A 14,395-nucleotide genomic window follows, 5' to 3' on the forward strand; every position below is an offset into this window, starting at 1 on the left:
TGGGCAGCAACAAAAAACCTATTTGTATATGCTCCACAAGGGAAAACAAGGAACATAGTTTACAATGAGGTGTTATAATCACAACAGCAAGAAAGTATGTACATGATCACCTTCTTTTACGAAACTTCATTGACTTTCATATATTTATATTGATATACATATATATACGTGTGTTTGGGTGCGTGTGTGTATATACATCTCTATATATAAAGATGATGCGTAGTCTAGACAGCGTTTTTAGATTTCATTATTCTCTTTAACCCGGGCAACGCCGGGTATTTCTGCTAGTATATAATAAATAAACGTTTTAAAATTTAAACATACACATACGTATAAACATAGAGTAATATATGCAAATGTGTATGCATATGCACACAAATCTAATATATGAGACTCAATTTTTCTTGTTTCCACAGGTTATGTCCTGCTCTAAAAGCAGTATTTGAACATGGTTTGAAGCGCTCATCAATCCTAGGAGGAAGTTGTCATCCTTGGTTATTTATTGAAGAGGTAAATTAATTGCAGCAGAATTTGCTATCTGATTGTTGTTTAACCCTTGGTCAGCCTTGATTGAGCAGACCTATGATCAAAGGTATTCCAGCTGGGATCATCCTGTCTCTTGCCCAAGCACATTCTACTGTGCATCCAGAATGTGTCCCTTTCCAAAACAGTAGTGTGTAATTTGAGAGAGGTTTGGTTGATATTTCCAGCTGCTCATGTGACCCCATAGAAGTTCACTCATTGGATCACTCTAGCATGTTCTCTCTCTCTGAATATGTTAATATGGCCTTAATGTTGTTTCATCATTATTGTTATATGTATTATTGTGGTACTAGTATAGTATGATGTGAGTTATGCTGGAACTATGACATATTAACTGATGTGTATAAGAGAGATGGCTGTACTGGTATGGACAAGTACTGTGAATGGATAACTCTTAACTAAGCGAAGTAGTAATGAGAACTGACCATGAAGGGCACTTGAAAATTAAGGTAGACTGAGAAGTGCGGTCTGATTTGAGAATGTAGGATCTTGCAGATAAGATGATACAATATGAAAAAGAATGATAGATTTTTGTGTATTGTAAATTTTTCCAGTCCATGCCAGCATTGAAAAATGGATTACGGCAAAATGTATGCGCATGCATGTGTGTGTGTGTGTATGTAGTGTAGTATAGTGTAGTATAGTGTAGTGTAGTGTAGTGTAGTGTATAAAATGCAGGTGTATACAAATGTGGAACAGCACAAGCTGTAATATTTTGTCTCAGAGAAACTTCCCAAAGAGACTTTAGAGTTATTGTTTGCTTTGCTTGTGTTTCTCATTGAATTTCTATACATAACAATTGCAATAAGGTACTTTGGTGCAGCTGTGTATCCTTGATGAACTTTGTCCACAGATTCAGTAGTACTGTGTTGGAATTAACTGCTTCACTTAAATCATTAATGTTCTTGAGAAAGGCATGAATGTGATGAATCCTCATCTGCCAGAACTCAAAGACTTGAGGTCTGTTTTGTAGAAACATATTTTTCAAGTCAGATGTTACCGTATTTTTAACTAGTCTTTAATATTGTCTTTTTCAGGCTGCTACAAGGGAAGTAGAGAAAGATTTCCAATCTGTGTATTCAAGGCTTGTATTATGTAAAACATATCGGTAAGTTCAACACACACACGTACACATGTATACTTTATTTTACTTTTAAAATCAACAACAGTAATACAAGGTTACCCACAGCTAAAAGTATAATATTTTTACTCTTCTTACCAACCCATAGTTATGACAATTACAAGTCATTCGAGACTGGTGAAATTGATGTGGTTGAAGTTCAGCTGCGTTGTCTTCAGTTTGACAACTACAAGATAAAACATAATCTGGAGAGGAATTCCATAGTATTGACATTCTGAGAGAGAAGGATTGGAAAAAAAAAAGTTGCATTGTGAACCAGAGGATGAAATGAGATGAAGAATGAGTCTTTGCCTATCAACCATCATGTTTTGGAAGATGTACTTGAAGATGATGGCTCGCAAATTGACAAAAATAAGTCTTGTTTCACCTCACAAAAATCATCATCATCTGAGTTGTAGTGCACCTGAGCGCTATACACAATAATTTCATTATTATTATTATTATTATCATCATCATCATCATTTAATGTCTGCTTTCTATGCTGGCATAGATTGAATGGTTTGACAGGAGGTGGCAAGCCGGAGAGCTGCTCCAGGTTCCAATTGTCTATTTTGGCATAGTTTCTATGGTTGGATGCCTTTCCTAATGCCAACCACTTTACAGAGTGTACTGAATATTTTTATATGGCATCAACACGAGAGCTTTTTACATGGCACCAGCATGGGTGCTTTTTACGTGGTGCCAGCATGGGTGCTTTTTATATGGTACTAGCATAGGTGCTTTATATGTGACACTAGCACGGGTGCATTTTATGTGGCACCAACACAATTGCTTTATGTGTGGTCCCAGCGTGGGTGCTATTCATGTGGAACCAGCACCCGCAGGGTCACCAAATAGCTTACAATACAAGGATCTCTCAGCTGAGAGAGGGAGTGGAGCCAAGAGCCAAGGTTGTGTGCCAAGTGAGAGGCTGAAATACGACAGAGGGACAGGGACAGCTGTCTTACTACAAAGGTGATACCTTGTCCTACACCGGTAGGACAAGGAAGGAGAGGGTGGGAGAGAGTATTAGTTGATAAGGAGGAGATACCCAAAGTGTTGGAAAATATGATTACTTAGAGCTGTTTTCTTCATTATGTTTGAAGTGGTTAGTGAGTGTATAGGATGTAACAGGAGAGGAACAATTTGGTGTATCCTGACTGAGCAGATATATGTCATTCAAAGACATTCCAATCGGGACCACCTGCCCTTCAAGATTTGCATATTCAAGACTTCATTATCTCATATGTCTCTTCCTTCTAAGATGTTGGAATGTAATAAATTAGTAGCCACCAAAGACCATTGGTCCATATTTATTGTTGTTTAGTTCCAAGTCAGTTTTGATTATCAAGATTCCACCCATGACCATCCAGTCTTCTTTTATATCTAGAACTGGCTGTGTAAATAAGAAGCATGTCTCCCAACCATATAGTTTTGGGCTTATTCTCATGGCACAACATTTTGGGCAAATGTCTTCTATAGCCTTAAGCCAACTAAGGCCTTAAGAATGGATATGGTAGACAAAACCAAAAAGAAGCCTGTTATGTATGTGTTTGTGTGTACCTTTTTCTTGAAATTGCATGACAATTATAAACATACAGCATCATCATAGAAGCAATGTCATTCATTTCTAGTCTTTCATGAAAAACCCTGTCTGGCCATTGAGAAATATTACCTTGCTTGAAAACTGGTGAGGGTTGGTGACAGGAAGGGTATCCAGCTTTAGAAAATTTGCCTCTACAAATTCCATCTAACCCATGCAAGCATGGAATAGTGGATGTTAAACAATGATGATGATGAGTACATTGGTCAATCTGTCGTTTCTTCATTAAGATGATAATGTGTGATTTAAGGGAGATTTTCTGGCTATTTCCAGCAAGTTGAGTGATCTCATTGAAGCTCCTTGTTAACTCAATATATATATATAGGGAAAATGATTGTATGGACATTTGGGATAGCACAGGGGACACGTCTAAGATTTTTGAACCATACAGATGATATGTCACAAGATTAAGAAGTCTGTCTGATCAGAATTATTCAAGGACTAAACAACAATTTGAAATAAGATAACATATTCTATATCGATATATAATTTTATTTTTATGCAGTTTAAAAGTTGTCTTTATATTGGCTGTACTGTAAAGTTAGATTTAGTTAGGGGAGAGGATATGGGTTACTGTCTTCCCTGACACTGCTACTGCCCCACTGGGCACCAGAAAGGTCTTGCAGATGCATGATTGTGTGTTGTCAAAGGTGCTTGCAAGGAGAGGAAGTGCTGCGAAGTGGTCAGATGTCAAATAGTAGGATGCTGGTTTCAGGATGGTGATGGCATAGGGATGAGGTATATTCCAAATATTTGCCATACTGAATACCTACCTATTCAGCCTATTGGGAAATTTACATAAAAATGATAATAATGGTAGGTTGGGAATGCTGATTTAAAAATTTTTTTTTCTATTGTATTTGTTTTTAAACTATTGCATTAACTCTGGTTTACAGCCTGGATGAAGATGGAAAAGTTTTAACACCCGAAGAGATATTATACAGAGTAAGTAGATTTATGTTTTTATGTACTAATATTCCAATAAGAAAGGTATTCTGCAACCCACTTTTCTATTCATCTTTAAAACCTTCTTCCTACATAGAGCTCCACCTCAGGAAGAAGTGCTGTCACAGCCATAGAAAATGTTACAAGTCTATCTAGGAATTAATCCTTTGAAAGTAAAGTGACCAAAATAAAAGGTGCTCTGGCATCTGTAAAATAACTATTCTAGTATCATTTCTACAGTAAATCTTAAGCAAATCATACAAATGACATTGTAACATTCCTGGCTAAGCTTTCAGTGCTATACTCCTTGACTCTATCTTTTAGTTGTTTCAGTCATTAGACTACGGTCATGCTGGTGCACTGCCTTGAAAAATTTTTAGTTGAATGAATTGACCCCAGTACTTAATTTTTTTGCTAAGCCTGGTCCTTATTCTATTGGTCTTTTGCAGAACTGCTAAGTTATGGGAACATAAACACACCAACACTGGTTGTCAAGCGGTGGTGGGGGACAAACACAGACACAAAGACACACACACATATACATATGCAGAGGCCCTGTAATAGGTCGCAGCCACTGCCTTCCATCATGACTAAAAGATTAAAAAAAAAACTGGTTGTTAGACTCAATATACTTATAATGTCTGGTATTCAGGAAGTCTGGCTGTGAAGTAGAGTGAATTCAGACAGTCTCTCACCTGGACTTTTTTCCATAACTTAAGTGCAGAAGAAAACTTAATAATTGATAAAAGAACAAGAGTTATGTACGGGTGTTTCTCATAGCTTCATTAGAGTTGAAACAATCATAAGTCAATGAATGTAAATACATAACTCTTGTCATTATGTTTATATATATATATATATATATATATATATATATATATTTGTATGTATGTATGATTTTTCTTTGAGTTTTATGTAAGTTCTTTTTGAGAGAGTCCAAGCTGTTTGCTCACAAAGTGACAAAACCTTTTCAGTTAAGAGAGTTTCCTGTGTTTGTAAATATGTGGTTGAGTTAGTATGTTGCTTGAACTGTCGATGTATACATCCAAGTGTGTGCATCTATTCACATAAGAATCTCAGATGGAGAAATTTCGGAATGTCCTACAAATTTTCACTGTGCCACTAATAGATTGAATTTGGAAAATCTAGATCAGTTTCTTTTGCTCTTTCTCTGTGAAATTGAGTATATCTAGGTTTTTGTGCAAATTTGTGTGTGTGTGTGTGTGCGCGTGCACTCGTGTAAATTGTATGGATAATATGAGACAATTATTTTTTAATATTTCAGGCAGTTCAAGCTGTCAACCTTGGCCATGATCAGTGCCATGCTCAAATGGATGTCAAATTCCGCTCTATCATCTGCTGCGGCTTAAAGTAAGTCACTTTGTCAGTGTTCTGACAAAATCCTTCTTTTAACATTGACAGATAAAGCCATTTTTGTAAATTTATTGATGAAAAGCAAAGATCTATTGCTTGAATTATCATAAGCCATGTGGGATTAATTTAAAAGGAGATTAGGTTATATTACAACCATGCTTGGTTTTTGAAGGAAACAGTTAAATACATTACATCTTTTTCTTTTATCTTTTACTTGTTCCAGTCTTTAGACTGTGGCCATGCTGGGGCACTGTCTTGAAGAATTTTTAGTTGAATGTATCAACCCCAGTACTTATTTTTTAAAGCCTGGTTCTGATTCTATCAGTCTCTTTTGCTGAACTGCTAAGTTATGGGGACGTAAACACACCAGCACTTATTGTCAAGTGGTGGGCGGAGGAGAAACATAGACACAAAGACAGACAAATACACACACACACACACACACACACACACACACACACACACACACAACTGGCTTCTTTCAGCTTTCATCTACCATATCCACTCACAAGGCTTTGGTTAGCCCAAAGCTATAGTAGAAGACACTTGCCCAAGGTGCTATGCAGTGGGACTGAATCCTGAACTATGTGGTTGGGAAGCAAGCTTCTTACCATGCCTGCACCTATACATGTGTATTTCCAAAAGTAAAGGGTCCTCAAAAGCAAACAAAAATACTTTTAAGTTCTGAATCATGTACCTCATACCCACCACAACCAATGAGAGAGACAACATTGTTGCTCAATTTACTAGAAATAGCAGCCAATTATATTTCCTTCAAACCACACACCTTACTGTCTTATAAAAGAAAGATATATTGGATAATATAATGTTATATATATATATATATTGTCTAAAATAAAAAGACAGGATGATCTCAGCTGGAAAACCTTTGAACATAAGTGTACTTAGTCAGGACATGCTACCATCATCAATTTTATGAATAACAGTGGGTATAACAGTTAAGTATTTTAACATATATTCCTTTCTCGTTAACATAAAAGATGGAATCTAAACAACATTGCATATAGGTTCAAATTGCTGAAAATTTTAGCTTTTATCAGTTTTAAAACAACTTAGAGATAATAATGATGCAATTATTGTGTATAGTGCTCAGGTGCACTACAACTCATCAAAGGTGCATTTATAGTACATAGAATTATGTACAAAAGTCAAGAAAGTGAACAGTGTATGAGTCATGATGTACATGTGTGCATGTGTACGGATGTGGGGGCAATATCATGTGTTTGATTCTCAAAATATTTTCTTTGTATGTGGATGTTGTGATAATCATGATTTGCTTTTTTTTTTTTCTTGCAAAAGTATCAGAAAGGAGTCAAAAATAAATTGCAAGCTCATTTTTTTTTTATATAATATAAAAAAATATCTATTTGATATTATTTATGTTTTTTTTTTCAGTGAACAAGTGTTACACCTTTGGTTAGAGACGTTGTGTTCATGCCTGGATGTAGTAGAAAAATGGTATCATCCTTGGTCTTTTATAAGAAGTCCAGGTTGGGTACAGATCAAATGTGAATTAAGGTGAAGTATATTTCAAGAGATTCTACATTTTGCCCTTTTTCTCATTCCAGAACATGTGGGTGGCATAGTATTTAAATCTATAATAATCCTTTAAGATACTGGGCTCTCATAATGCAAATGAACATCAGATGAAGATTTCATTTTCATCAAGTACGTCTGGGATAAAGTCAACTCTGCAGGGTCTATCCTTCTTCGAGGTGATCTCATCATCACCATTTCATTATCATCATTTAATATCCATTTTTCCTTGTGGAATAATTTAAATTCAATATAACATAGGTGCAGGAATGGCTATGTGGTTAAGAAATTTACTTCCCAACCACATGGTTTCAGGTTCATTTCCACTGTGTGATACTTTAGCCAAACTGCAGGCTGATGATAGTCATGGCTACAAACTAAACACTACAGTGTGAAAAATTGTAAAAGAAAAACATGTAAATACAAAAGAAGGGAAAGAAAAGCATGTTTTGATTAGGAGACAACCACATGGAGCCAATTATAGAGATGTCAATTAAGTGACATCCTTTAATTTAATGAACATGAGAGAAAGAGGGGTCACCATCTTGTATGTCATGACCAGAAAATAGGAATTTGGAAGATGTTTGTAATAAGTCATAACATATTAATTACCAGAGGTAATGTGTTAACATATTAGGTTAATTGAAGGGAAGCTTGTAACATCACATGAACATATTCTTTTTTTGCAATCACAAGTCTCCAGGTAAGTGAGGTGAATGCATGCACATGTATGCGGGAGGCCTGACTCACTGCCAGTCTAAGAATCAACAGACACTGAGTGGCACGAATTTAGAATGCTTCGCTTTATATAAGGGATGAACCAGAAGTCCCTGACTTCCACATCAACCAGAAGCGTCTAGAATGTTCGAAAACTTTCTAGAAGGTCACTTTTTTGTTTTGCTTTCCTGTTTGACCGCCAGGGTTCACTACATAACTCCCTCCTCAGATGAGCAGTCAATAAGCAAAATCATTGTAGTGATCCAGGGCAGATATGAAGCAAAATGAGGTAGCAAAAACAAGTAGTAAAATAGAAAAAATTAATACATGCATCATGATAGATACTGAATATAATTGCAGAGTTTGGCACAGTAAACCTTTAGCTACATAGCTATGCACATCAAACTAAATGCAAAACATGGCAAAATGAAAATACAATGTGAAACATGCATGGAAAAAATGTTTGTGAATAAACGTTGTTTGTAAAAGAAATAGCAAACAGTTTGTTTTGTAACACAAAGTTAAATATACATAGTTCTGGATAATTTGTGAGAGTGACAGTACACGATAAGGTCCAGAGAAAAGGTGTATGCAGCATATAAAATGTGTAACCCAACAAAAAGGAAGCTGAAGGAAACTCTTCGTAGCTTGCTTCCCAGGAAGGTGGTTTCTGCAAGACAGAGCAAGTGAAACCTGACGTGCAAGCAATCATCCAGGAAACTGGAAATCACAGGATGGGAAAGTCAAGGTGTATGAGAGAGCAATGTTGGCTGCTGCGACATAAGCAGTACCAAGATTTTACCTGCAAGAGCGGTGGGTTGCTTGCAGAGGCTGAAAGGGTGTAGGTGCTAGAAAGCGACAGTGACTAGCGAAGCGAGTCAAACCATAAGGATGGTGGCAAAAGAAGGAAGTTCCAACATGCAAGAGACTTGGTGTTGATCAGGCACCAAAGGAAAAAATGCATGGAACGCTTTGTGATGCAAAGAAAAAAATGCATTTATAAGAGGTGGTTTGTGCATCCTACAAACCAAAGAAGAAACGCTTGGCAAAAACATGTAAGGTGCCTTTTTGCCGGATGAGAAAGGCTTGAGAAAAGCATTCTGCTAGAATAAACTTAGAAGTGTGTGGGATTGGATAGCATGAGGCAGACAGCATGTATGTGTGAACATTGAGCAATAAAATAATGTGCAAGTGTAACTGCTGAAAGCACCGTGAAACAAAACCGATTGCAGAGTCTGATGCAGTATCTCCCAGCGAAAGCTGTGCATTGGAGACTGAGCGTGCAAGGTGAGGTGCTGAATAGAAATTGGAACAGAAAAGCTCATGATAAGGCTGAAAAAAATATGGAAAAAAAACAAGAAAATATGCAAAATGTTCAGTTCATTGAATAATTATTCCAATGAATGCCGTTAAGAAATGCATGGTCGGTGAAAAAAATGTCACATTTCAGATTAGGAAGCTGTTTGAAGTGCCATCCAACTGTGCAGTGCTCATCAGAGTGACTGAAATTTGCTGTATAAGGCTACAAAACCAGATGCTGTACAGAAGATGGTGCAGTAACGATTTGAAATTAGTGTTGAAACTGTGGTCAGGTATGAAGGCTGAGGCGGTGACGGTATTAGCAGTGTTCGTGTGCATGACTGTCGAAGTCGGGCCACGTGGAAAATTCGAGACAGGCGAATACAATAGAGAACTCCTGAGATTTGGCGCACACATCCACTGTGCATGTTCAGAGTGGTAATTGCGCGGGAAAAACCAGCGAAGAAGATGAAGACAGACGCCATGGTGGAAAAACTCCAACATGAATTTACTGGCATAAAACGTTGACAGTCGACATTTTGAGAGGAAATTATTTCAAGAGGAGATTTTACAAGGAAATACTGTGTATTTCCTTGTAAGAAGAATGCATACTCTGTTAGGTACAAGTTCAAGGTGAAGAAGACGAATTCTAGAGGTTCGCTTGAACATGATAAAATATCCTGATGTCAGGCCATTGATTTTTAGTTGAGATGCGAACAAAGACTGCGATTCTTTAGCTCAGTTTACCATGTGCTGTGGGTTGCATAGTCAAAAAGTTGGGCTTACTATATTATTATAGTGAAATGTCTGCAGTGGCTATCTGTTCTTAACGTCATGGTTACCATTTTATGGAGAAATTGTCAATTAAATGACATCCCATAAGTTAATGAGCATGAGAGAAAGAGGGGTCACCATCTTGTACGTAATGACAAGAAAATAGGAATTTGCGAGACGTTTGTAATAAGTTGTAACATATTTATTACTGGAGGTAATGTGTTAACGTATAAGGTTAATTGAAGGAAAAGCTTGTAACATTGCATGAACATATTCTTTTTGCAATCACATGTCTCCAAGTAAGTGAGGTGAACATACACATGAGCAGGTGTGTATGCAGCGGCCTGACTCAATGCTGGTCTAAGACTTGACAGACACTGAGTGGCACGAATTTAGAATGCTTCGCTTTATATAAGGGATGAGCCAGAAGTCCCTGACTTCCACATCAACCGGAAGCTTCTTGAATGTTCAAGAACTTTCTAGAAGGTTGAGGGAGATTACTCTTCTTAAATCCCTTTTTCGTTTTGCTTTCCTTCTTGATTGCCAGGGTTCACTACGCAATTATAGAGCCTCTTAGATCCCATATTACTTTTACTAAGAGCAAGTACCATCTTCATGCTGTGTGCCTGACTGGTACTTTATGTAAAGAGCTGGAAGAAACACTGCAACATAGTAACAATTCTGCCAGCTTGCCACTTATTAATAATCATCACCGTCGTTTAACGTCCACTTTCCATGCTAACATGGGTTGGACGATTTGACTGAGCATACATTGTTGTTTTTTTTTACTGTGTAGATTTACAGGAAGATGGGAAGTAGCTTTTGTTGCTTGTAGTTCATAATTTTCATTATTTATCAACCCTGAAAAGATGATGGGGAAAGTTGGCAGCACTTTGTTGAGAGTAACATGCAAGCAATACTCTTTACCTACCTTTCAGCAAATGAATGGCAATGTCTCCTTTTCCATCTTCACTTTTCTTTCTAAGTGATACATAAAGAAACTAATGTGGGACTGATGAGCCAAAGAGGAAAGTGTCTATTCTCAGTCCTTTCAATTTTATTCACTAGACACCAGAAAATTACCTGCTTTTTACAACCAGGATGATTTTCATGATGAATTTTGCTAATACCTGGGTTCAACCTACATGCATCAACAAGAGGGAAATAATCAATATCATCAATCCCAGTACTGGACTGGTACTTTAGTTTATTGACCTTGGAGTCAATGAAAGGGGAAGTTGACCTCAGCAAGTATTAAACTTAATTTGAATGAAGAAACCCGAAACAAATACCACAAGGCATTTTGTCTAATTCTTTGTGATTTAGGTGCAAGGTCAGCGATTTTGGGGAGAGGGACTTAGTTGATACCATTTACTCAGTACTTGACTGGTACTTTATTTCATTGACCAAGAAGGATGAAAGGCAAAGTTGACCTTGGTGGGATTTGAACTGCTAATAATAATTGCTTCATATTTTGGCACAAGGCCAGCAATTTTAGAGGGGCATTAATCCCAGTACTTGATTGGTATTGTATGTATTTTATCAACCCCGAAAAGATGACGGACAAAGTTGGCAGCACTTGAACTGAGAACAAGAGGACCGAAATATGTGGCGCATTACTGTATGCAAGAAGACCCACCCACCACGACAGAATTGATATCCTAAAACCAAGGTGCCACATAAAATGTATTGGTGTGGGTGCTGGTGCCATGTAAAAAGCACAAGTACTGGTGCCACATAAAAAGCACCGGTGATGTCACCATATAAAAAGCGCCTAGTACATTCTGTAAAGTGATTGTCATTAAGAAGGGCATCCAACTGTAGAAATCACGCCAAAACAGACCATGGAATCTGTTGTGGCCCTGGCCTTGCCAGTTCCTCTCAAGCCATCCAACCCATGCCGGCATAGAAAACAGACATCGAATGTTGATGATGATAATGACGAAGGATTTTGGCAGCTCACCACCCTAATAATAATAATAATAATAATAATAATCTTTTCTACTAAAGGCACAAGGCCTGAAATTTTGGAGAGGGAACTAGTCGATTACATCAACCCCAGTGTTTCATTGGTACTTAATTCATCAATCCTGAAAGGATGAAAAGCAAAGTTAACCTTGGCGGAATTTGAACTCAGAACGTAAAGACAGATGAAATGCCACTCACCGCCTTAATAATAATAATAATAATTATAATTATAATAATTCTTTCTAATTATGACATAAGACTAGCAAATATTAGAGAGAGGTGATAAGTGTGTTACATTGAGCGTAGTACTTGACTGGTACTTTTTTTTTCATCAACCCTGAAAGGATGAAAAGCAACATTAATCTCAGCAGAATTTGAATGGAGAATATAAAGAGCTAGAAGAAATGCTGCCAAGCATTTTGCCCAACATGCTAACAATTCTGCCAGCTTGCTATTTTATTAATAATATAGATTTTTTTTTTACTGTATAAATGAGAAGTTGTTTTTATTGCTTGTAGTTAATAATTTTCATTATTATTTACATTTTTTCCCCCTCACTTTTCACAGGATTCTCTCCCAATTTGCATTCAACCTTTCGCTTGACTGGGAGCTGCCCAAGAAGAAAGTTCCTCCAGATGGTCTCCGAGAAGGTGTCCGAGATATGCTTATTAAGCATCATTTATTCAGCTGGGATCTCTGATTATTATTTAAGAAGTTAGTATGCATTGTTTAGACAAAGACATTCATGTGTGTAGCTATAATGCACACACAAACACACACACACACACACACACATTTTCAAACATGCTTGTATACACATTTGGCAGTTAACACATTGTCATATACATACACATAAATACACACATATATTCTCACATAATGGTAGGGTTCAGTGTCTTCTAGTGAAACAATTGTTCCATTATTTATTTGTCAGCTGCTCTTGGGGCTAAAAAAGAAACAAAATCTCTAAATAAATAGACTTTGGTTGCAAAGTTAATTGTCTGAAATACATGTTTTGATTGCTTGAGATTGTTGACAACTCTCACCTGTCAACAGCCTCACCTGCAATAGCTTCATATTCTGGCAATAGAAACCTCAACTGCAGTCCAGCAATACTTGGAAAAAAATTTCAATGAATCTATTTGTCAGATATGTGATGGCACAGATAAATTCCAAAGCCCGTTTCTTTAATGACACAGCATATTTCCTCTGTGTGTGTGTGTGTGTGTATGTGTGTGTGTATGTGTGTGTATGTGTGTGTGTGTGCACATACATGTTTATATGTATATGATCATGCATATTCTTATGTACGTATCATACATATACACCAAATGGTGTCAGTATTATTTCCATGATAAGTCTGCATAAATTATAAAATACTATTTTGTACATAGAAGAAAAAAATATATAAAATAAACTTTTGAGAAGAAGAAAATCAATGTGCTTAAAAAAAAAGAAAAAGAAAAAAAAACTGATAAAATTTGAATCTCAATTAAAAGATGTTACTGAAACTAAAGAACTATTTTATTTATTTTTAATCCACAATGATTGATTGCACAGTTAAGACCAGCCATGTGGTTTCAGTTGAGACCCATTGCATGGCACCTTGGATAAATGCCTTCCACTATGGCCTCAGGCTGACCAAATATATATATATATATATATATATATACGAAATCTGATCAATAAGTATCAGGACTGTTTCCATAGTAACAAAGCTAAAATATGCAGAGTGACGCCGCTTGGTGCAGATTGACCTTGACCTCTGCTGTGCGTGCACACTAAATTTTAGTGTTCTAGCTCACTTCCCCTGTTTACAGCAGTACTTGGAAGTAACATGTGATCGTCGCATTGACTATAACAGAAAAAGTTATCACAGCGATACCTCCTCAGAGGCCTACACAAAGTTGCAGAAAGTGTATGAGTTGTACACAAGTGTATGAGTGGTTCAGATGTTTCCAAGATGGCCAAAAAAACGTGAATAGTGATGAACAATTTGGGAGACCCACAAGCAGCAGAACTGAGAAAAATATTGCAGATATGAAGGGAAATTGTCGAATCAACATCTGTGAGTTATCAGAGGATGTGAAGATTAGTTATCATTGAAGATTTGGGCATGAGACGTGTGTCTGCCAAGTCTGTGCCAAAACTACTTTCTGTTGCACAAGATCTCCTTGATTGTGTCGAGTACGATGAAAACTTTTTGGAAACTTTGAGTAGGCCTCTGAGCAGGTATCGTCAAGCTTTTGGCAAAATTTGATGCAGATTCTCTGCTCAACATTCTTCACACGTTACAGACGTTACTTCCAAGCACTGCTGTAAAGAGTGGAAGTGAGCTACAACATTAAAACTTAGTGCGCATGCACAGCAGAGTTCAAGGTCAATGTGTGCCAAGCAGCTTTGCTCTGCATGCTTTAGCTATGTTACTATGGCAATAGTCCGGATACTTATTGATCAGGCCACACACACACACACACACACACACACATACATAT

The 14,395-nt window shown here is 37.0% G+C and overlaps 1 protein-coding gene across 5 annotated transcripts in view; it reads left to right on the forward strand.

Moving 5' to 3' along the window:
- The window catches only part of LOC106878693 (small G protein signaling modulator 3 homolog), an 83,908-nt gene extending 70,489 nt beyond the window's left edge, over nt 1–13,419 (forward strand). For all 5 annotated transcript variants that reach the window (XM_052969582.1, XM_014927976.2, XM_014927978.2 and 2 more), the window contains 6 exons: nt 417–510; nt 1,581–1,651; nt 4,163–4,211; nt 5,497–5,582; nt 7,002–7,124; nt 12,468–13,419. In XM_052969582.1, the coding sequence (XP_052825542.1) occupies nt 417–510; nt 1,581–1,651; nt 4,163–4,211; nt 5,497–5,582; nt 7,002–7,124; nt 12,468–12,600 (556 nt within the window). In that variant the 3' untranslated portion in view covers nt 12,601–13,419. The remainder of the gene's footprint in view (nt 1–416; nt 511–1,580; nt 1,652–4,162; nt 4,212–5,496; nt 5,583–7,001; nt 7,125–12,467) is intronic.
- Nucleotides 13,420–14,395: the final 976 nt, after the last annotated feature.

Source organism: Octopus bimaculoides, chromosome 7, assembly GCF_001194135.2.
Source record: "Octopus bimaculoides isolate UCB-OBI-ISO-001 chromosome 7, ASM119413v2, whole genome shotgun sequence".
NCBI classification, from domain to species: Eukaryota; Metazoa; Mollusca; class Cephalopoda; order Octopoda; family Octopodidae; genus Octopus; species Octopus bimaculoides.